Source organism: Callospermophilus lateralis, chromosome 13 (genome assembly GCF_048772815.1).
Source record: "Callospermophilus lateralis isolate mCalLat2 chromosome 13, mCalLat2.hap1, whole genome shotgun sequence".
Lineage (NCBI taxonomy): Eukaryota > Metazoa > Chordata > Mammalia > Rodentia > Sciuridae > Callospermophilus > Callospermophilus lateralis.
Window position 1 is genome coordinate 54,028,172 of NC_135317.1, and position 23,478 is coordinate 54,051,649.

The 23,478-nt window shown below is 36.4% G+C and overlaps 2 protein-coding genes across 11 annotated transcripts in view; one reads left to right on the forward strand and one right to left on the reverse strand.

The window, feature by feature from the left end:
- Positions 1-1,051, reverse strand: part of Cep170 (centrosomal protein 170) — a 134,254-nt gene extending 133,203 nt beyond the window's left edge. For all 6 annotated transcript variants that reach the window (XM_076831571.1, XM_076831570.1, XM_076831567.1 and 3 more), the window contains exon 1: positions 859-1,051. The gene's annotated coding sequence lies outside the window, so the exon portion shown is untranslated. The remainder of the gene's footprint in view (positions 1-858) is intronic.
- Positions 1,052-1,895: 844 nt separating this feature from the next.
- The window catches only part of Sdccag8 (SHH signaling and ciliogenesis regulator SDCCAG8), a 233,922-nt gene continuing 212,339 nt past the window's right edge, over positions 1,896-23,478 (forward strand). For 3 of the 5 annotated variants that reach the window (XM_076832046.1, XM_076832047.1, XM_076832048.1), the window contains exons 1-4: positions 1,896-2,049; positions 11,952-12,104; positions 13,200-13,285; positions 17,516-17,629. In XM_076832046.1, coding sequence (XP_076688161.1) covers positions 1,983-2,049; positions 11,952-12,104; positions 13,200-13,285; positions 17,516-17,629 — 420 coding nt within the window. In that variant the 5' untranslated portion in view covers positions 1,896-1,982. Of the gene's footprint in view, positions 2,050-6,437; positions 6,464-11,937; positions 12,105-13,199; positions 13,286-17,515; positions 17,630-23,478 lie in introns of those variants that run through there. The other 2 variants (XM_076832049.1, XM_076832050.1) reach the window with 2 other exon arrangements.

Sequence of the window (23,478 nt, forward strand, 5' to 3'; positions counted from 1 at the left end):
ATCTTATATCGATCGCCTTGACAGACTTGAACTCCAGCGGGTATAGTCTCTATCTTTATATTCTTAGATGGGGAAAATAAGTAAAACCCTAATGAACACCAGGAAAATAGATTATGAGACAAATCTGTATGTGATATATAAATCCCACATCTTCCCGCCCTGTGTTTGGCAGCTGCTAATATTCCCAGCTCCCTTGTAGAACATGAAAGGGAACCACACCAAAATCCTACATTTGAATCTGAAGACAATGAAGCCCACAGGAAGCTACCCTCTCCTTCCCCGGGTTTACTACAGAGCCTTAGCCTACGCCGGGTGCAAGTCGCTTGGCTGGGTGCGTGACACCACGTCTTCCACGCCCTCCCGACACGTCCAAAAGGCTCCCCGTGTGACCTCCCCTAGCCACCTCACACCCCGAAACCAAACATACAAAAGGGATGGGCACACAGGAAAAAATCCCTTCTCCAGCAGCAACGCAGCCATTGCCTACAAAGCTCCCCCCCTCACATCCTTCGCAAACTGCTACGGCGGAGGGGAGGGCAGCACAAAGAAGGGAGGGACCTGAAAATGATTCAATACACTCAGGGGAAGTGGACACGGTGGCGATGGGCCAGAGAAGGCCAGGGGCCTCAGAACTGGAGGCCGGGGGCAGAGACGGGATGGGGGATGGGAGCCCCAGGTCAGGGGCGGTGGCGCTGCACGGAGCATCCGGGAAGCACCCCCTTGGCAGGCGGCCCCGCATCAGGCTCAGCAGCGGGCCGCGCCCAGAGTCCCTGTCAAGTATCCGTGGAGGAGGAGGAGGAAAAGCCGCTGTAGTGGCTTTGGCGGCGCCGACACCCAGTAGCCCGACGCATCACTTACCCCTCACCGTTGAGAGAGGGACCGGACGGGGGAGGCGGGGCGCGTTGCGTCCCGTGAGTCGCTAGCACGCCGTCCTCCCCCCACCCCGTCGTCGTCGTCGCCGCTGTCGTCGTCGTCGTCGCTGCTGCCGCGGCCGAGCTCCAGGCCACTCAGCTCCGCCGGGCAATAACGTTATTCTACACACGCCCCACACATAGCGGTAACGGCAAGAGCGGGCGCTTAATGCGCAGGCGCCTCGGGAAAGGGCGAGGAGCCAGGCCCTATCCTCTCAAGCCCTGTCCCAACGATTTCTTACTGCGCAGGCGCTAAACCCAGACAATGAAAAAGGGTTGTGCAGAGGGTCTCACCCACACGCTTCCCTGGCTGCACAGTGCGCAGGCGTGCCCCTAAGACCTGCTGGAACAATGAAGAGGACCCTAGCAATAGCCCGAGCTGCAACCTACAAGGACTACAGTTCCCAGCCGGCGGTGCGCCAACTCCAAGTGGAGGTCGCGTTGCTAGGCATGCTAGTAGGTGTAGTGTTGGCTGCCAGAACGGAATAGGCAGGAAGTTTTTTGAGGTTCTCCTTCTTGAGGGTGTATTTGACTTTTGGACAGTGTGGCAAATGAACAGTGCCCAGAGCTTGTTATTTGCGTACTTAAGAAGGCTGAGGGATCAGCTGCAAGGCGGCACACGTTGAAGTGTCAAGGCCTCAGGGGGCCTTTTCAGTCCCTTGGACAGTCCCGACCTCAGAAGGATAGGGAGGAGGAGGGACTAAACAAGGCTGGGCTAGAGGAAAAGGGCGGAAACTCCGAGTCGGTCTCTTGGCAACCAACGCCGGCAGCCAAATGGTCGAGGTCGGCGCCCAGTGCGCGGTGCCTTCTGGGAGTTGTAGTGTAGTTGGAAGGCTCCTAGGGTTCTCGAAGCAGCGGGCCCTTAGCTGCGAACTACAATTCCCGACGTCCGCTATGAAGGACAGTGGGTAGGAAGAGCCCCCGGGAGCTCCGTCCGGGGTTCCAAGACTCCCCAGTGACAGCAGCGGCAGGAAGCAGGCGGGCGTTCAGCCGGCGCTAGGCCTATTCTCTGAAGGGAGTGCGCTGGACATTTCCCTGTGTAATTCCCATCTCTGGGCCCAGAGTCTGTGCATGGCGGACTCCCCAGGGAACTCTACCCTGGAGGAAATTCTGGGGCAATATCAACGGAGTCTCAGGGGTGAGTTGCTCCGAACCTCTGTGCCTAGCCCCTAGGTGCCCAGGTCGTTAGTGAGCGGGAGCCGACCTGGTGCCTTTCCTAACACCTGGTTTCGGCTCCAGCCAGGCTGCAAAGGAAGAAGACGAATGTTGCTCTGATATTGAGGAGGATGAAATAGTGTGACATTGTTTTTACGGCTAAGCAACCTTGTTTCTTTTGATTTCCATAGTTACCAGAACCAACAAGGTGGACTGATCTTGACTTGGCGTCTTAGTCAGTGCCAGCAAAAAGTCTTGGAAAGCTCTGTCCCTTTTTTGCCCAGTTCCCATGTTTTGATGTTTGATCCAACATATTTCTGATTCACACTTTTTACACATTCAAATAATGGTGTAGTGGGTTGACTGTTACTTATAGGACCAGAGAGAATAAACATTATTTTAATCACAGTAGCTTCTACTTATTGGTCTAGCCCACTTACATACAGTATCATTTAAAACTTAAAAATAATCTTATCTATGTATCCTTATTTTACACAAGAGGAAATTGAAGCTCAAAAAGTTTAAATTATAGGCCAAAGCCCACACAACAGATTAGTGGCAGAGCCAGGTATTAAATTTAGTCCTGTCTGCTTTCAAAGCCTATATTTTTCTTTATTAATCAAGTCATAATTACTGTTGTTGAAATCACATTTAACTAATGCATATTTTCTTAGTGCAGTACCTTATGAACAATTACCCGTAGAAGTGTTGTCCATATTTGCAGTCTGTAATCTTGCACAATGTCTACAACCTCTGGAAATCTTCGTTCTGTGTTTTGGAAGTTATAGTATTATCTGCACGTTTATTATGAGAAGCAAATGAAATAATCCACATAAAGCAATGATTTTCAAACTTTAAAAAAAAAAAATTGTTACCCCATAGAAAGAGGGGTTGGGGATGTGGGTCAGTTGTGGAGGGCTTGCCTGGTATTTATGAGCCCTTTGGTTTCATCCCCAGCACCACATACACGCACAATTATGTGGACATATACATGTAAACAAAAAGAACAATTTCACTAAAGACGTTTTATTCTAGTGGATATAATATACTTTATTTCCTATTCTGTTGAATTTTCAAACCACCTAGGTCATAACTAACATTTACAAAGATACTTAAGGCATTTAGAACCCAATTTATTCAGAAAATATTAATTCAGTGCCCCACTATGTGTTAGGCATTCTAGGTGCTGATTTGCAATATGGAACAAGATCAAGTCCCTATCTCTATGGGTCTCTGGATTAGTGGAAAAGAAAGTAAAATAATTATAGATTATTACAATTGAAATTATAAATATTATATATATTTTAGTTACTACAATTGAAAATGCAGTAAGGATCAGTGCTTGGCACATTAACTGCTATTTATGTTGGTACATGGCAGTGAAATGAAGATTTTTCAAGAAGATTAGAAAGTTAATCTTCTCATGACTCTAAGCTTTATAGGGTTATTATTTATTATCTACATCTGTCAGTAATGCAACAAACTATCAACATTCTCAAGTATTCAAACTGCAGGAGTAAAGGAATTGGTCTTAATAAATATTTTCAGGGCTGGGGATGTGGCTCAAGCGGTAGCATGCTCGCCTGGCATGCGTGTGGCCCGGGTTCGATCCTCAGCACCACATACAAAGATGTTGTGTCCACCAAAAACTAAAAATAAATAAATAAATATTTCTTTAAAATAAAATAAATAAATAAATAAATACTGGTAGTTTGAAGAGCTATTAGATATTGAAACAGCATTTCATTTGTAAGCAAGAAAAATGTTGTGCATAATGATATGAGTGATTTTATTTGGTTTTTTAGATTAGTAAACATTTTCTATTTTCCGTTATGTTTCTTTTAACCTTATTTAAAGGTTTATTATGTTTCTTTTATTATGTTTATATGTTTTTTAACCTCTCCTTTGACCTTATTTTAAAACTTTTTGTAATCCCTGGAGGAATTTAATGTAAGACATTTTGATGCAGTAAAGTGATTAAATCAAGTTAATTTTACAATAACATCTATAATAGCTTTGGATTTTTTTCCATAATTATACAAGGAAGAGTTTTCATTCAAAGATAATGTGTGTGTGTAGAGATTTAACCCAGGTGCACTTGGCTACTTTTCTACCCCCATTTTATCTTATTTTTTTTGTTTGGCCTTGCTTTTGTTTTTGTTAATTTTTCTATTTGTTATTTTTAGACGTACATGAAAGTAGAATATAAGTTGCTTAGGGCCCTGCTAAGTTGCTGAGGATGGGCTTCTCCTCTCTCAGCCTCCCCAGTGATTGAGATTACAGGTGTGTGCTACTGGCCCAACTGTCAAAGATAATGCATTTTTAAATAAATTTTAATTTTAATAACAGTATAAGGATAGTCCAAGCATTTCACTACTACTAAAAAGGGCTAGAAAAAAGGTAAACAATTAAAAGTTTTTAGCCATAGTCTTAACAATGAATTAAAAATGGAACCTGAATTTTTAAGTGGGTTTGGGATATATTATTTATGTAGCATTTTTCTTTTTGTAAGTTTCTAATGTGTAACAGCTTCTAGAAGAAAACAAAACCTTGAATTTAAGCACAATCAAAAATTCTTCACAAGTGTAAACTACCACTTTTAAACAGAATAATTCTCTTTAAAGTAAAATTTTGTGTTTCTAAATAATCAAAGTATGGTGCATTCAGTATATGGAACTTCATTATGTTGAGTGTTCCCAATAATTTAAAAATTCCAAAATGTCTTGTCTAATTCATGCTTAATGGAAGGCTAATAATAAAGTGTTGGGAATTTCTTACTGCTTATTCCTGTGATTTTGAAAAAACTATATGTAATCATTAATAGTATCTTTTCATTTTATTCATTAGAAATTTACATAAAAATGCAAAATGCTTTTATAATTTTCCATGATAGTAATTCAATTTTCTTATGCTTTGTTCTAATTCTTTACTTTAAATATAATTTGGGCATTATTATGGTATATTAAGTGTTTGGAATACTGATGTGAAAAAGCAGAGACAAAGTTGACTTTCTGGCTTTTAAAATGTTAGTGGAATTCTTACCTCTCTTTGACTCCAGTGATGCTAAAGCATCCATGGAAATAGGAAGCCCATGTGCAGACTCCACATTTATCTCTCATCCTTTTCTTTACACTTTTCAGATGTTTTCCCTTTTGAGCCTTCCAAAAATCTCTGTTGTGGTTGTTTGTTTGTTCAAAGATCGTAATTGACTTTGCATTTATAAAATTGGGCAACACTCTGTTCCATAAAATAGATTGTGTCCCAGATCGCTCTTGCTTTGGTTTGACTGTGACCTTTCTGCAAGAAATTAGAGAAAATAAACTGACTCTCCTTCAAAATGAGAGTCCTGGTAGAAAATCTGGAAACCTTCATTGCCTGACAGATTCATTTTGGTCATGATCCAGTGTGATGAGAAGTGTACGTATTCCTGATATCTTAGCAACCACAAAGTTCAATATAGAATTAGAAGTAATTTGGGAGGTCTTCTGACAGTATGATTATGTGTTCATTTACTCTCTAGATAGCCATAATTCAAGATCCACAGAACGATTTAAGAAATATTACATTTGTAATTGGGGAGGATTGCAAATTACCTTCTTCTAATTTAAATTCAAAGAATCATTGTATCAGGTCATACAGTATAAAATACTAGTTTATAGTCAAGAAAAACCTGAATAAAAGACAACCCATGATCTGTTTTAAGTTCTGCACACTTTAGCATAGGAACCTGATACTAGAAAGAATAGAAACTGCTAGAACACAGTGTTCTAACCTTAATAATAGAATCATGTCTTGCCTATTGCTTCTGTGTTAGGTAATGGGTATAGCTTTATCAACAACACCTACGTTTATGACTCACCTATTCAAGTAGTAAGTAAGTACCTAGCCACTTGTGGTTGAATGGATAGGCATAAATGGAAATGAAACAAACTTTTAATGTGACAGGAACACATAGTTTTTATATACATTCTGTATACTAGTTCTTTCTTTCCTTTCAACACTTTAATGTTTCAGCCTCTAGATGGAATTTGTGGCAAAAAGTATGATGGATTCAGAGAAGAGAATGTGTAGCAAGAAAGCAGGTCGCTTACATTACTGTTACTTTGCTGATAACCACCTATGTGACCTTGATCTATTTGATTCCATTATCCCAAATGTAGAATTCCTTATAAAAACTTACATCAAGCAACAAATATACCACATATGGTAATTTTGAAGTAATTCTGTTCACAAAATCAAAAACTTGGGACATAACAGGTTAAACAAATTCTTAGATTCCTGTTTCCTCATCTGTAAAATGAAAAGTTTGGACTAGATGTGAGAACTATTGCCTTTTAGGAGCCAAGCAGATGACAAAGCATTGGAGTGAAGGAGTCAGTGGAAGACACTTGGGAAAGGTGAGCCTTATGGCCAAACTGGACAGTTTATGCTTTTTCTAAAAACATTCCAATTTCTTTTTTGCTTACTTCCTTTATTCTTCTCCCTTCCTCCCCCTCTTTTTCCAAAAAGAGATCCAAGCAAAACACACTGAAGAACCTGTTTTGCCCCTGTAGGGATTACTCTCTGACCCCTGGATCACTAATGTCCTTTCCATTAACACTTGGTTTAACTATTTCTCTCTTACAAAATGAGAGTAAGGAGTCGAACTAAGTATATTGAATGGTGGTGAATATGAGAAGAAAATACATAATCTTGGGGAGTTTCCTTTTCTTTGTAATTCACTTTAGTTCAAGAAAACTGGAGATAATGTTGTTATTCTGTGTTTTCCCTGTATCTGATTGGCATATATCTTCAGATCCTGCAAAGTGTTTTCCTCCTGCCAGAGAAGGGGTTATATCTTGTACAAGGACTATGTTAATCTTACTAGCCAAGAATTTAGCTAGTGTATTAGCCAGCAATGATATCATCTGGACCTTTAGCAGACTTAAGAAAATGGGTATAACTAAAGTGAAAGTTCTTTTTCTGGTATGTACTCATAGAACTTATTTTTCTCTTTTCTCAATATTTTTCTTTTCTTAGATATCTTGCATATGCTTTGCCACGTAATGTGTATGCATATACACATATAAGGATTGGTATTTGTTTATAAAGCTTAAATTTTATATCCTTTTTATATCTATTCATTGGCTGTTTTAGTAGTTTTATGACCTTTTATTTTACTAAAACAAAAATACAACAGAAAAATCCCATATTTCTTTTTCCACACTAATGAGATAAAATAGGCAAAAAGACAGGATTTGTCAGGCAGAAAAGAATGTTTTACAAATAAGTATTCCTTCCTGGAATATCTAGAACCAAAATTTTGGTAAAGTGTTATGAAATTGTAAGGGCACTTTCACGTGTTTTTGGGTAGAAATATGCACAAACTATTGAGATACTGAGAATAATTATATTCTCCCTTGGATGTGTAAAGACTTAAACTTCAAATACATCCCCATTTTGTGCTAAGGTTTTCACCTTTTCATTTAGTGATAACTTTTTGGTGTCCATAGGTAAAGAAGGTAGCTCAAAATGCACATATACGTGTGCCAAAGCAACCTCAATTATGATGGAACTTCATTAAGGCCCACTGGAATATTTAAAGCAATGGTCTTAAAGTAAATATTGCATTGTTTTAGGCCTTGAAACAAAATTAAGTTAATATGAATTCTGAGCTCCTGATTACAGTATATATAACACCTATCCCTGCCAAATATATAAGAAGTATTCCATCATGACAACTGTGGTGGAATAACTCATTGCTCTGCCCTTTCTTCATGAAGTGGAAGCTACAGTTACAATATAATAATGTAGTGACTGTAATGGAATTATTTTCTCAAGACTGAATACTAGCTATCTTGTTTTATTGATGTCAACCAATGATTCTCAGTCAGGGTCAATTTTTCTACCAAGCAAACATTTAGTATTGTCCAGAAACCTTTTTTTTTTTTTTTTCAATTTTATTGTTACTATTGGGGGTAGAGGTGAGTGCTTCTGACAGCCAGTGCATATAGGCCAGGGATACTGCTAAACATGCATAACCTAGCTCCTTACAAAAAGGACTGTCAGGGTCAAAATGTCAATAGAATTGAGGTTGAGAAACCATGATCTAGAAGTAGTAAGACTGCTCGTAGCCATCGTTCTGCAAGAGTTGTAGTTCGGTGTAATTAAAATTAAAGATACAGATTGTATTGGCTGGTGATGTTATTCACATTCTTCTACCAGTCTAGCTAGAATTCTTTATCAGTGGAAGTGACAGGTGCATAAGTCTTCTCAGTTGGTGCCAAAGAAATGTCAGGTGTATCTTTCAGAATGGATATTGCCAATCTCATGGGATTTGCCAACTCCCCTACATCATTAATGATCTTCTAGACACTATTTTTTTTAAAGATTCTACATTTTGTTCAGATTCTCTCTTACTACTGGTGCTAACCACTTTAAGCACATTTTCAACTATTACAGTCTTATGATAGTGTTTTCTTTGAGATTTTTTTTCATTTATCTGTAGTACTTAATTATTGTCTTTTGCTATTGCTGTTTACAGAGCTGACTTTGTCCGACTTTCGATTATGCTGTTTTTACCTTGGTTTTGCTATCTGTTAGCCCCTTAGAAAACCGTTACGGCAATCTTTCAAACTAGGATGTGGTCCCATTATGTGTAGACAGACACATGTTTCTCTTATCTAGCTATGGTTTCATTTTTCTGCCATCTACCCTTGTCTAAGCTTGTACCAGGAACTGCTGTGTATCTTATATGTCAGCCTAGGGAATGGTTCATTGCTTGTTTTCTCAGAGACAGCTGGGTACTTCATAGGGTTGGTTCCCTCTCCCTGTCACTAGGGTAATTCTCTTACACATCTCCCAAGACAGATGGAGAATGTAGAAATTAATAATTCACTATATGAATATAGTTGGTGATCCTTCTCGGAGAAATTTTTACATTTTGTTCAAAAACATCTTGATGAAGAAAAGCTCAGTGGTGAGCTGGGAATTAGAACATAGGAATAGGGAACTTGGACTAAGAAAGTAACTAAGAGATTAAATTTACAGTCATTACAGTCATTTTTAAGTGTTCATTGTTCTGATTGATGTTTGGATAATGGAGTAATAGAAATATTATTTACTTGCACTTATATTCATGTGATCTGTAAGACTCAGAGGGTTTGTTTGTATTTCTGTTTATAATTAAGTTTATATTTATCCTATTGGTGCTGGGGAGAAGAAATCAGATCATTTGGAAATACCCTACTGTCCTCTCAGGAGAGAAGAGGAAGTCAATGTCCTTTCTATCTCGGTTAGGTAAAGCTGTGCCCCATTAGCAGTGGGATAGGAAATGATAACTGGAACCTCCTGTTAATCTGGTTTCCTTAAGTCTAAACAGTAAATAACTGCATCTATGGAGTAGTGTTCATAATAAGGCTTATGGAGGCTTCAGATTAAATGGCTCCAGTAGACAAGCAATGGAGTTTCATCCATCTTGAACCATCTTAGAGTTACAATTCTTCAGGACTAACTATTATTCATACTTTATAATTATGTGGATGTTGCTGTGTATAGGTTTGAAAATATATATATGTTTTTAAATGTTGTATTTAAAAGTATCATTTACATCTTAGTTGTGGGACAGGGTCCTTTGAAAATTCCTCTTCTTCTCTGACCCTCACAACTGAGTCAATAGTTGAAAAAAAAAAAACCCCAAAGCTATGTGTATCACTTTCCTTTGGGATAGTTGTTGAATTCTGTATCTCATTATTTTCACTGTACAGTCTAGGAAGTCATCTTTTAGTATTATGAATTTCAAAATACCAAACAAGAATATTAGAAAAAAAAGATTTAAAGGGCCCTTAAAACACTGCCATCATTGTAATCTGAAAGAGCTCTACCTTAGGGATTTTCAATTCTGTGATTTTTATTTCAGATTTTCTTTCTTTTTCCTAATATACTTGATTAGCTTTTAGTTAGACCAAATATAAATAAACAATTATCCTTTGTTTTAGAAGTGAAGTCATTTTGATGGCTCCATGGAGCATACTTTTAATGTTAGTCAAATCCTCTGTTTCCTTTCTAATGGATGCAATAACAACAGTGCTTTATTCATAGATTTAAGTCTCTTTAGAAAATTCTGAGCTGCTGGAAAGCTGTTGCTGTTCCTTATATTGTTCTCAATATAGGAATACTTCTTATCTGTGCTTCTTTAATTCAGGATAAGTAAGAAGAGACCAGACTTGGTTAGTAATCAGCACCAAGTTTGTGTTAGAAAAAGATCTATATATAAATAGGATTACTGTAGAGAAAATATAATGATAAATTCACTGAGTCTCTTGTGTAATTAATACAGAGAATTTCATTGTTTAACCTAGACTGAAAGACCTGTTTTCTTTAGATTAATCAAGGTAGAAAATTACTTGCTGTAAGTCAAGAAACTCTACTACTTCTCCATTAAGTAATATCATTATGGTTTTCTATTTTAAACCTGAAAACGAATGAACTTGGAGAAAAAGAAATTTGTTTTTCAAGGTTCTGTAAAATATATGTTAATAAATGTGCTTTCATACATGAATCAGATCTTTTTTCCTACCATTGTACTTAAATGGTTGCTGACACTGGAGTCCTCTAGCAGTTACACTGGACTGTTGGGGTGTAGAGTGATGGTGGTGAAGGGCATCTCTCCTTCTCCATGTAGTCTCAGAGCCTTTTCTCTCCATGTGTCCTCTTCTCAGGTCTCTTCAACAAGATGAACAGCTCCTAAAATCAAACATTCCAAGATCAAGGAGACAGCAGCTGCTAGTCCTTTGTAAAAAAGATGGGGCCTGGGACTTTCATGGTGTAACTTGTGCTGGTTAATACAAGTTATAGGCCTACTCATTTTCAAAATATAAGGGCACAAGGGAGTGAGCCTGGGTTCTTGAGGGAGATGAATCATCAAAGAAAGAAGTGTTATGTGCTACCATGTTTAAGCTTCATTTCAAGGGGTACACTAACCAAGAATATGAGTACAATACATAAGAAACACTATACAGTATGAATTGCCACCATAATCACTTCAACTATACAAATCTTGATTTAAACTGAGAAACTGGAATAAGCAGCTCATTCTTTTTCTCCCCGCCCCCCCACCCCCTGGTGGTGGTACTAGGGATTAAGCCCAGGGGTACTCTGTCACCCAGCTACATCCCCAGTCCTTTTAAAATTTTATTCTGAGACAGAATCTCACTAAGTTGCCCAGGTTGGCCTTGAAACTTTTGATCTTCCTTCCTTGACCTCCCAAATAGCTTGGAATATATCTGTGTGCCACCATGCCCAGCTAGTTTATGTCTCTTGGTGAAGCAAGGGCATCAGGTCCTCAGGGATAATGGGGCTTCCCTAGGTCAGAACTTAATGTTACTGAGTTCCACTGCCTGGTTCTGCCCAACTCACCCTTCTATTTCCAGGTAGGGTAGGACAGTATTAAGCACTGAGAGGAAGGAGAACACATCTCCAGATCCCCAGGTTGGTTATTGCTTGAGAGTGGGGAAACTGCCATTTGACCCTCCAAAACTATGCTGGAGGTGCTATATATAGTGAATATCAGAGGGGGCTGGGAATGAAGCTCACTCATAGAGGACTTGGTGAACATGCTTGAGACCTTGGGTTCAATCCCCAGAACTAAAAATATTAAACATAAAACAAAAAAAGAAATCAACAATTGCAGTTACAGCGACCATTAAGACTAACCTCTAATCCATGAATTTAATCTTCTCTCACTTTCTTTGGCACAATCTTCAGCAGACTAGAAACAAAACTCTCCTCTTTCCATTGAGTACCAGAAATAGTTGATACTTCTTTCAAGACTGCTATCTTGAACAAGTGTCCATGTGACTGCTCACATTTTACCGGCCTTGATTTTCATCAGATATCTGTTTGCAGAACGGGCCAGCAGAAGCATTCACCAACTGAAATGTGCCCTGAGAGAAGGTGATGTCACCATTGAAGAAGAAGCACTGGATCCTTCCTTTAGCACCAATGTAGGAAATGAGGACCCTGAGACAGCCTGGCATGAACTGCAACATAGCCATGCCGGTAAGTAATAATGTCAGTCCTAGCCTAAATGACACATAGTAAGTACTTTAAACTCTACAGAATACTGACTCCATCCCATCCTCCACTTTGCTGCTAGGATGTTATTCCTGAAACACAAATCAGGTAATACAATTTCTTCACTAAATTTTTTTTCTTTTTGACTTCCTAATGCCTATAGGCTAAAGTCCAAATATCTTAAGATGAGATAACAATATTTTGCTTAGAGAGCTGCAACCTACATTTCCAGTCTTATTTTTTTTAATACTCTCATCCTAACTATCCCTCTCATAAACCATATTTTAGGCATACAAACCTCCCAACTATGCCTCTGTACTTTTACACATGTAATGCATCCTAACTAGACCTTTTCTCCCCCTTTCTTGCTTGGTGAACTCCTGTTCACCTGGACAGCATTAGCTTCTCTGTGAAAACAGGCAAAATTATGTATGTCCTCTTGTAACACTATGCATAGTTCTAAGTCTATATCCAAACTTGTTTTATTGTTCTACATCTATTAGTCTATCTTTTTTGCTCACTGAATTTTAGCTCTTAAGGGGTAACTTTGTCTTTGTATCCCAAGTCAATAGCACAATTTTTGATGCATAATAGAAATTTAAGCAATATTTGTTGGATGAATCAAAGAATGGGTGGATGATGGTAAGTTGTTAGTCAACTTTCTATTACTATAACAAATATCTAAGCTAAATAAACTTATAAAGTAAAAAGATTTATTGTGGCTCACAGGTTTGGAAGTTTCAGTCAATGACTAATTGGCCCCATAGTTTTGTTCCTGTGATAAGGCAATACATCAAGGTGGAAGTACCTGGAGGAGCAAAACCTGCTTGCCTCATGGCAGGGAAGTAAAAAAGAGAGAGAAAGGAGTTTGAGTCCCACTATCCTCTTCAAGGGTAACCCTCCAATGACAGAAAGACTTACTAGTAAACCCCACCTCATAAAGGTTCCACTACCTCCCAGTAGCACTGAGCTCAAGACTATGCTTTAAACACATGGCACTTTGGGGGACATATAAAATCAAAACTATAACATAAACCATGGATCTCAAAGTCAATGAATTCATTTGCTTTTGCTCTGTAGTTAAACAGCTCAAAGCTATGTTGCATCAGCAAGCAAGTAAGGAAAATGAGATATCTCCATCAAGAAAACAAAAAATGCCCCCTTTGGTGAGTATCACCTTTTGTAACCTGACAAAAGTTTTCTAACTCTGTTTTGTTTTTATGTCATTTTAGTAGCATATGCTATAAGCAATTCTGATCATGCATATAGTATAAAGCATTTGAATAAATTATTTCCCATCTGACTATTTTGACTAAAGAAAAGAGACTTACATATCAGAGGGAAACCTAATTTTCTTAATTTATTATTTGCTTAAAAAATGTGAAAAACCAATGTGCACTGGTGCACCCCTGTAATCCTAGCAATTTACGCTGAGGCAGGAGGATCTCAAGTTTAAGGTTATCCTGGGCAACTTAGCAAGACCCAGTCTCAAAATTTAAAAGCACTGAGGATATAGATCAGTGAAAGTGCATCTGGGTTCAATCCCCAGTACTGAAAAATTAATAACAATAGTAATAAGAATAAAAATAAAAGAAAGGAAGGAGGAAGGACAGAAGGAAGGAAGGAAGGAAGGAAGATAATGTGAGAAAGAAACAATTTGGAAAATGTATTTTGGAACTGTTAGTGCGCACTCATGCGTGTGTGTGTGTGTGTGTGTGTGTGTGTGTATGAATATGTGAATGTATATATGACAAATGTAAAAGTAAAATATTTGAGTTATTTCTTCTTTAGAGAATCATGTCTGTATTTGATCATTTAAGATGTTATTTAATTATGATCTTAACACTCTTTTATGATACTTTCAATTTCAATGTCAAAAGTAAAGTGTGTTACATTATCCTACATGTTAAAATATATAGTTATAAAAGAGTGTGATATGGGGGATGCGGCTGTACTTCAGTGGTAAAGTGCTTATCTTACATTTGTGAGGCACTTAGTTCAATCCTCAGCACCACACAAAAATAAATAAAAATATTGTGTGTCCATCTACAACTAAAAAAGTATTTTTTAAAAAAGAGTGTGATATGAGAAGTCATGCTCTATTCTGAGATTGATTTTTATTTTTGAATACAGTTTATTATTCCTGATTGAAATATTTTATATGGTAAAGGCTGAGATAGGTGTGAGGGAAGGATGATGACCAGGTCAAAATAATGTCTAGGCCTTAGATCTAAATAGGGCCTATCACATTCTCTCTCTGAGGATATTGTGCCTATTTCACAGACTTTTGAAATAATAAAATAAGATTATATAGTTAGAATTCTTTAAAAATATTGAATTATGAAGTATGACATAAATGCAGTAATAACCACCTTTCTTATTTTCCTCCCAATGGTACTGGGACATTCCACCACTGAGCAACAATACTAGCTCAGTAAGTTGCCATGGCTGGCCTTGAATTTGCAATGCTTCTGCCTCATCCTCCCAAGTGGCTAGGGTTACAGATGTGCACCACCACTCCTGGACCAACTTGAATTTTCAAATTGTGTAATAGTTGAATAAAAAGCCTACATGCTGTAAACTGTACAGATGTGTCACTTTTCTTTACTCACTGCTGAAAATGTTATAATAGTACCCCCATATTAGTACTTCATTCCACCTGATACATACTTATATTCTTAATTCTTACTTTAGAGAAATGTATTTTATATACATTGTAAATATTTATAGATAGAGGTTATAATTTTAATAAAACATTTTATTATTCATTGAATTTATTACTGTTGACATATGGTTTCGAGAATGCTCTTAAGCAATAGTGGGTGGGATATTTTTAAATTTATTAGATGAATTTGCTGTATCTGTTTAATGTTCACACATGCTTATTCAGTTTTTAAAGATAAAATTGAGCAGTGATATTATGGAGTTTGTTGAATCAGGATAGGCAAAAAACTTTAATAAAGAGAATTTGCTTAGTATACAAATTGTTTACAAATATACTGGTCTATATATATGAAGATATATAAAAGATTGGTACTTAGACTCTAACTGTATTCAGTCTACATGTAATGATTATAAGCCAATAATAATAATAATAATAATAATAATATACTTTTTAATATTGTAGCTTTAGAATGCAATTTCATAGCCAGTATAATATATCAGAAATATATGGGTGTATTGAGAGTGAAACTGAGGTATTGTTGAGATGGAAAGTATATCTAGATATTATTACATTTTATTGTAATATGTGGATATCCGAACTACAACAAGCCTGTCAAAGGATGTACAGATTGTTTGTGAACATTTTCCATATAGTATTAACTTGAATTTAAAAGATTCTTCACATTGACTTTTTCCTATGTATGCATAGGAACGAACACAGATATCTATCAATATCCTTGGGGATTAGATCTAGGACCCCTCTTTCGATATCAAAATCCATGAATATTCCAATCCTTACATAAAATAGCATAGTATTTTCATATAACATATTACAGTTGCCCATATACTTTAAATCACCAATGGATTACCTAAAACAATGTGATGCTATGTAAATAGTTTTTATGCTATACTATTAGGAAAAAATGACCAGATTAAGTATGTTTTTCAAATATTTTTGATATGCAATTGTTTGAATCCTCCATGGATGTGGAACTCACAGACATGGAGGACTAACTGTACTTAATTCATATTTGTCTACATTCTGAACCTGTTTCTATTAATATAAAATGATTATAGGTCTGGGGTTGTGGCTCAGTGGTAGAGCACTCGCCTAGTACTGGCGAAGCCCTGGGTTCAATCCTCAGTACCACATAAAAATAAATAAATAAATAAACAAACAAACAAATAGATAAATAAATAGAGATTATTGTATGAACGTATATATGTGACAAATGTAAAAGTGTAATGGACTTAGTTATTTAGCTTTCTACTCACCACAGGTAGTTCGTTTAATTAATGTTATTTTAGTTGGGCATGAAGGCACACACCAATTCCAGTGACTCAGGAGACTGAGACAGGAGGATCTCAAGTTCAAGGCCAATCTGAGCTACTTAGTGAGATCTTGTCTCATAGTAAAAAGGACTGGGGATGTAGCTCAGTGGTAGAACATCCCTAGGTTCAATTCCCAATACTTCCAATAAGTAAATAAGTAAGTGAATAAATAAAGCTACTTTTGAGGCAGGAGATGCAGCTTAATGGCAGAGCTCTGACTTAGCATTCATGAGGCCCAGTGTTCAATTCCTAGAATCACAATACATATATATGTACATACATACATACATAAAATTTCTTTGTTTTTTAAATTTAATATACCCAAACATAAAGCTATTTTTAACTATCTGCCTTGAAAGCTGATATTTGACTGTTCATAATTTTTGTTGAACTGAAAACCAGAATGATTGAGAAACAGAGATTGTCCATTTCAAACTTTCCTCTTGTTTAACTGGTTGAACTTCATTTTTCCTTTCCCATATTTCTTCTTTTAAAAAAGTTATTTTATAATAGTCATTTAAAATAAGCTAAGATATACATTAAAAGTCAAATACTTTAGGGCTGGGGATGTGGCTCAAGTGGTAGTGCACTCGTCTGGCATGCGTGTGGCCTGGGTTCGATCCTCAGCACCACGTACAAAGATGTTGTGTCCGCCAAAAACTAAAAAATAAATATTAAAAAAAATTCTCTCTCTCTCTCTCTCTCTCTCTCTCTCTCTCTCTCTCTCTCTCTTTAAAAAAAAAGTCAAATACTTGAGCTACAGAGCTAAATGGTATTAGAACTTTTGGGGGAATCTCTTCATTGGGCTCCTCAGTGCAGTTTATCTCTGCTTTAGGGCTCTAACCTTGGAGGTTCTATACTCCCCCCACCAAAAAAAAAAAGCACAGTTTAGAATTGCCTAAGTACTAGAATAAAAAATTTTTTAAAAAAATGTTTTGCTGAAGTATCTTTTTTGAAATGGAATTTTACATTATTGACATACATTTGACCTCAAACATTTATCTAAAGAATCTCTTTCTTCAGTGAGCTAATCTACAGTTTCAGCTAGCAGTTCTCTTCCATGGCAGTTTCTTAGAGAGAGCTGTCCCTCATATCACAGCATTATTGAATAGGATTTTGTATTCAGTTCAAATAGGCAAGTCATTCTAAGACAATTATCCTACCCCAGCATCTTTACACTTTCCATTGCTTTTAATAACAATGTTTACTTTCTGTCTGTAAAAAATGATATTCATATCCCCTTGTCTTGTATATTTAATTTATAGAATAGAGAAATAAATACTATTAGTTACACTTTGATCTCTGTTTATATCAAATATGTGCTGAATTAAATCTGGAGAAGGTATCAGCTGATTTTTTTCAAAATCCAAACATGCATAATTTACCTTTTTTTGTTTTAGAGATCATCAGAATATGAGGAAACTAATATGCCTACTGTACACAACCTTGTTCCTATCATTAATGACCAATCTCAATACATTCATCATTTAGAGGCTGAAGTCAAGTTCTGCAAGGTAAGTTCCCTTTAGAAATTTAATCTTACATAATTAAACTTTATGTCAATTATGCCTTAAATAAGAATTTGCTATCATTAGTTTTCATGTTTGTAGCAGTCCATAGCCAATCGATATTCTTACATTATTGAAAGACTAATGCAGTACAGGAACTTGTCTTCGGGATGATATTCTTGAACATGCCATTTCTGATTGCTTAATTTCCCAGTACTATGTCTAATGATTTCACAATATGCTCTCATGTTTCAGAATTCCTCCTTTCCATTCCATTTACTTTAGCCTACCAGATGGCAAATACTTTGGAATACTAAGACCAATCATTCTCCCACAATTGTCAACTTATTGAAGCTGTGGTACAATAATTGAGGATTCTAAGCTGGTAGACCAAATCTGTTCCATTGTCACTCTTAAGGCTCTTACCTTGAACTTGATTAAGAGTGATTCATACTGAGTAATGATTAAGAAATTGAATATTACCCCATAGTTTGTGATTCTGAAAAGTTATATTGTTTGACTATTTGCAATTTGGTGATGTCATTAATTCCATTAGAACCTTTCTACTTTTTCAAGGTAATGTTAGTGTTTTCGTTTTTGTTTTGTTTTAGTTTTTTGTTCTCATTATTTTTTCCTTTTTTATTTTTGTATTATTTATGAATCAGATGATGATTTTTATATGTAAAATATCTGTTACATATATAAAATAATTTTTTGGATATTGTCATTTTGGTGCTAAGGATTGAATTATGTGATATTTTATGGGAATTGCTGATATTTTTTGTATCATGTATTATATTTTTAACATTTTGATGTAAGACCAGTTTGTAACTTTTTTATTATTTATTTTACTTATTTTTTGATACTAGAGAGTAAACCCACAGGCGCTTTACCACTGAGCTACATCCCAAGACCTTTTATTTTTTGTTTTGAGATAGGTCTTACTAAGTTGCTGAGGTTGGCCTTGAATTTGGTAGTCCTCCTGCCTCAGCCTCCCAATGGCTGGGATTACAGGTGTCATTCCCAGTAAGACCAGTATGTAACTTAAGGAGGCTTTATATGTTTCATGATCTTGATCTTACAAAGGAGTCCCTGATCTCAACATTTAGTTTTCTCTTTGTTTTTGAAGTACATGATCATTAATATTTAGGAACTCTTGGATTATCAGTAAAACCAAAATAATATCATAATAATTATTCCATTAATAAGAATCTCTTGATCACTAAAGATACTATGGATAAAATGTAAAATACATAAAGAATAATAAATTTACCATCTAGTTGAAAAGACAAAAAACTATTACCTATGAGCACCATAGCAACATAATTGAGAATATATGTTGTCCTTTACTTCATGGCATAAACTTTAGCTATAATATGAGAAGAAGGATGCAAAAAGCTCATGTCTTTGGGGATATTTTTTATGGGAGACATGGATCTTGAATCATTCATTAAAGAAAACCATCTAGCTCAGCAGAAAGGAAAAGAAAAAGTTTTGTAAAGAACAGTAACAATTATATATTTAGGATTAGTATAGTTTGTTTGTAGGTCCCATGAGACATCTTTTCTATCTTCCTACCATGGAGTGTGTCTCATAGGAAATAATGAAAATAATGCTGAGCTGGTAAAATGGAAGATTATAGAATACTTGAAAGTCAGATAAAGCATGGTTTTTAGACATTTTAACAAAGAAGGAATAGAAAGAAAATAACATTAAAAGATTTAGAAACAAGTTGTTTAATTAATTAAAGAAGTTGTTTAATTCGCCCTGAGTCTTTTTTTTTTAAGATCAGTTTATGTTTACAGAAAAATTGAAAAAAATACATAGAGTTTCCATATACTTCTCTCAATCAAAACTCTACCCTATAGTTTTCCTGGTTATTAACATCTTCTCTCAGTGTGGTACATTTGTTACAACTGATGAACCAAAATTTTCTAGTTTACATTAAATTTTCCAGTTTTCATTAAAATTCAAGCATTATATTTTCTATGAGTTTTGAGAAATGTATAATGACACAGATCCACCATTATAGTACCATACATAGTAGTTTAATATTTCTTGTGCTTCACCTATTCATTCCTCCTTCCCTCCCTCTCTTAAAGTCTACACATCCTGGGGTGAGGAGTGTGAGGGACACAAATGCCTAAGCCAGAAGTATCCCCAAATGCCTCCTGGGGGAAGGAGGGGGAAATTGGACCACTGAGTTTTTTACTGAAGGAGGTTTTGCAGGAATCCAGTGGTCTACTACTCTGAATCATGACACCTTCAAACCTGGTCCCTACATGACTACATGCCATTGGTGTCACTCTAGGTCACAAGAGAGTGGGCTCCCTGAACCATTGATTCCTGAGGGCAGTGCTCCCTACTCTCCTCTTTACATCCCATGCTCCCTGCAGCATAAAACTTTTATCATGGGGTTTGTGTCAGGAGATGCTCCCCCAAGCCAAGATTATCTCAGGTGCCTGTCCAATCAATGGGGCCAACTGTCCACAAGGACCTGAGATGTGATTATGCCCTCTGGCTCCTAGCTATAGCATTCTGATAGTTTGCTGCAAGATATAGTACATTTCTTCTCTAAAGCCACCTTGCTGTGTAGACTGTAGGTCATGTGTATATTTAATCTGTCTGCAGAGTGCAGCCTTCTGCACCACCCTGTGATTATGACTCTTTCTCATTCACCTGAACCCCCTTGAAGAGTTCCCTGCCCTTGACTGAGGTACTAGATACCAAGTCCTGGATATTCTACTTGTTTTGTTGTTTTCCTCAGTCTCTGGATTTCAGCAGGTTTCATTTTTTTTGCTGTCAGTTTCCAATGCTTACCCATGGACACCCACCTCCACAGGCAGTTACATACCTGTTGCTATGGTTCTATCCTATGGTACAGCAGAGGTACCTCTGCTGAGTATTTATATTCAGTCCTCTACCAATCCATTTCTTTATATTTACATTGGGCTTCTTGAAGGTATTGTATACTTGAGGACTTTTTGAAAACCTCTTATGATATGTCTGTCTTTAAATTGTTATGTTTAGAGATTTAAAATAATTATTGATATAGTAAGGTTAATATCCAACATTTGTTACTGCTCCCTTTTTTAGCTGATTTTTTAAAAAAATAAATGACAGTGGAATGAATTACAAATCTTATTACACATATACAGCACAATTTTTTATATTTTTGGTTGTATATAAAGTATGTTCACACCAATTCCTGTCTTCATAATGATGTCTATCACATTCCACCATCCTTGCTAACCCTTTGCCCCCTTCCTTTCCCTCCCTCCCCCTTGTCCTATCTAGAATTTATCTATTCCTCCCATGCTCCCCATCCCTACCCCACTATGAGCCAGCCTCCTTATATCAGAGAAAACATTCAGCATTTCTTTTGGGGGATTGGCTAACTTCATTTAGCATTTTCTTCTCCAATGCCATCCATTTACCTGCAAATGCCATGATTTTACTCTCTTTTATTGTTGCATAATATTCCATATATGCCATATGTTTTTACCCATTCATCTACTGAAGGGCATCTAGGTCAGCTCCACAATTTAGCTATTATGAATTGTGCTGCTAAATACATTGATGTGGCTATGTCCCTGTAATATGCTGTTTTTAAGTCTTTTAGGTATAGACTGAGGAGAGGTATAGCTAGGTCAAATGGTGGTTCCATTCCTAGTTTTCCAAGGAATCTCCATACTGCTTTCCATATTGGCTGCACCAATTTGCAGTCTCACCAGCAATGTATGAGTGTACCTTTTCCCCCACATCCTCGCCAACACTTATTGTTGTTTGTCTTCATAATAACTGTCATTCTGACTGGAGTGAGATGATATCTTAAAGTAGTTTTGAATTGCATTTCTCTAATTGCTAGAGATGATGAACATTTTTTCATATATTTGTTGATTGATTGTATATCCTCTTCTGAGAAGTGTCTGTTCAGGTCCTGGGAAACCTGGAAATCCATATGCAACAAAATGAAATTAAACCCCTATCTCTCACTATGCACAAAACTCAACTCAAAGTGGATCAAGGACCTAGGAATTAAACCAGAAGAGACTCTGTGTCTAACAGAAGAAAAAGTAGGCCCTAATCTTCATCATGTGGGATTTGGCCCCAACTTCCTTAATAAGACTCCTATAGCCCAAGAATTAAAACCAAGAATCAATAAATGGGATGGAATCAAACTAAAAAATTTCTTCTCAGCAAAAGAAACAATATGTGAGGTGAATAGAGAGCCTACACCCTTGGAGCAATTTTTTACCCCTCACACATCAGAAAGAGCACTAATCTCTAGGGTATATAAGGGACTCAAAAAGCTAAGCACCAAAAAAAGAAATAACCCAATCAATTGCTCTCTTAATTGCCCTCCTTTGTTTCTTTTTTTCAACTCTCTTCATGTCTTCATTGGTTGTAATTGCTTATTTAATATGATTGGCTTTTTAAATTCTGTCTTTGCAAATCTATCAATTATACATTTTTTCCTTTTTTTTTTAGAGTTGCAATATGCACTTGCAAATAATCCATGTCTACCTCATAGGAAGTGTAAATCATTAAATAGCTGCTATTTCTCTCTCCTGTCCTTTAAAAACATTGCTATCATTCATTTCATTTATACATAAACCATAATTACCACTTTCACTGTTGCTATCCTGATGTTGAACAACTATTATCTGAAAAATTAATGAGAAAACTAAAATATTTATGTTATCTCCATTTATTACTTCTCTAATACTCTTTCTTACTGTATATAGATGATAGGTTTCTGACCTAAATCATTTTTCTTCTTTGTGAAGAATGTCTTTTAACATTTCTTGCAAGGCAGGTGTATTATTAACAAACTCCCTCACAATTGTTGTCTACAAAAGTCTTTTATTTTTTTCCTTCCCTTTCAAAGGTTGATTTTGTTCACTACAAAATTCTAAGTTATCTAGGTTTTTATTTTTTTCCTTTAAGCACTTTAAAAATTTCATTCTGCACTCTCTTTGTGTTTACATAGTTTTGGAAAAGAAATAAGAATTCTTATATAATTCTTATTCTTGCTTCTCCAAAGGTAAAGACTTATTGTTATTATTGTTAGTGGTGGCAGTTGTATTTGTTTTACATTTTTACTTTAGTTTCTTTTAAGATCTCTCTTTGCCTTTGATTTTCTACAGTTTGAATATAATATTCCTAGGTTTAGATATTTTTGGTGTTTATCCTACTTGATGTTCTCTGAGCTTCCAGGATCTATTATTTAGTGCCTATTAATTATTTAGAAAAAATTTCAGTCACTGTTGATACGAATATTTCTTCCATTCATTTTATCTTTCTTCTTTTTTGTATTCCCATTACACATATATTACATTTTTTATAATTGTACTGCAGTTTTTGGATATTCTTTTCTGTCTTTGGTGGGTATTTTTGTTTTTAATTTTTCTCTTTCTCTCTTCAATTTTGTTTTGGAATTTTCTATTGCCAGTTCTTCCCAGTTAGTAATTGTCTTCCTTGGCCTTGTTCAGTCTATTGATTGGCAATTAAAGACATTCTTCATGTCTGTTATTGTTTTTGATTTCTAATATTTACTTATAATTCTTTCTTAAAGTTTCCATCTCCACACTGACATCACCCACCTATTCTTACATGTAGTCAACTTTTCTCATTAAAGATTTTAGCAGCCAGGTGTAGTGGCACATGCCTGTAATCCCAGTGACTTGGGAGGCTGAGGCAGGAGGATCACATGTTTGAGGCCAGCCTCAGTAACTTAGCAAGACAATCAGCAACTTAAGGAGACCCCATCTCAAAATAAAAAAAAAAAAGTATTGGGGATGTATCTCCGTGCCCCAGGGTTTAATCTCCAGTACCAGAAAGGAAGGAAGGAA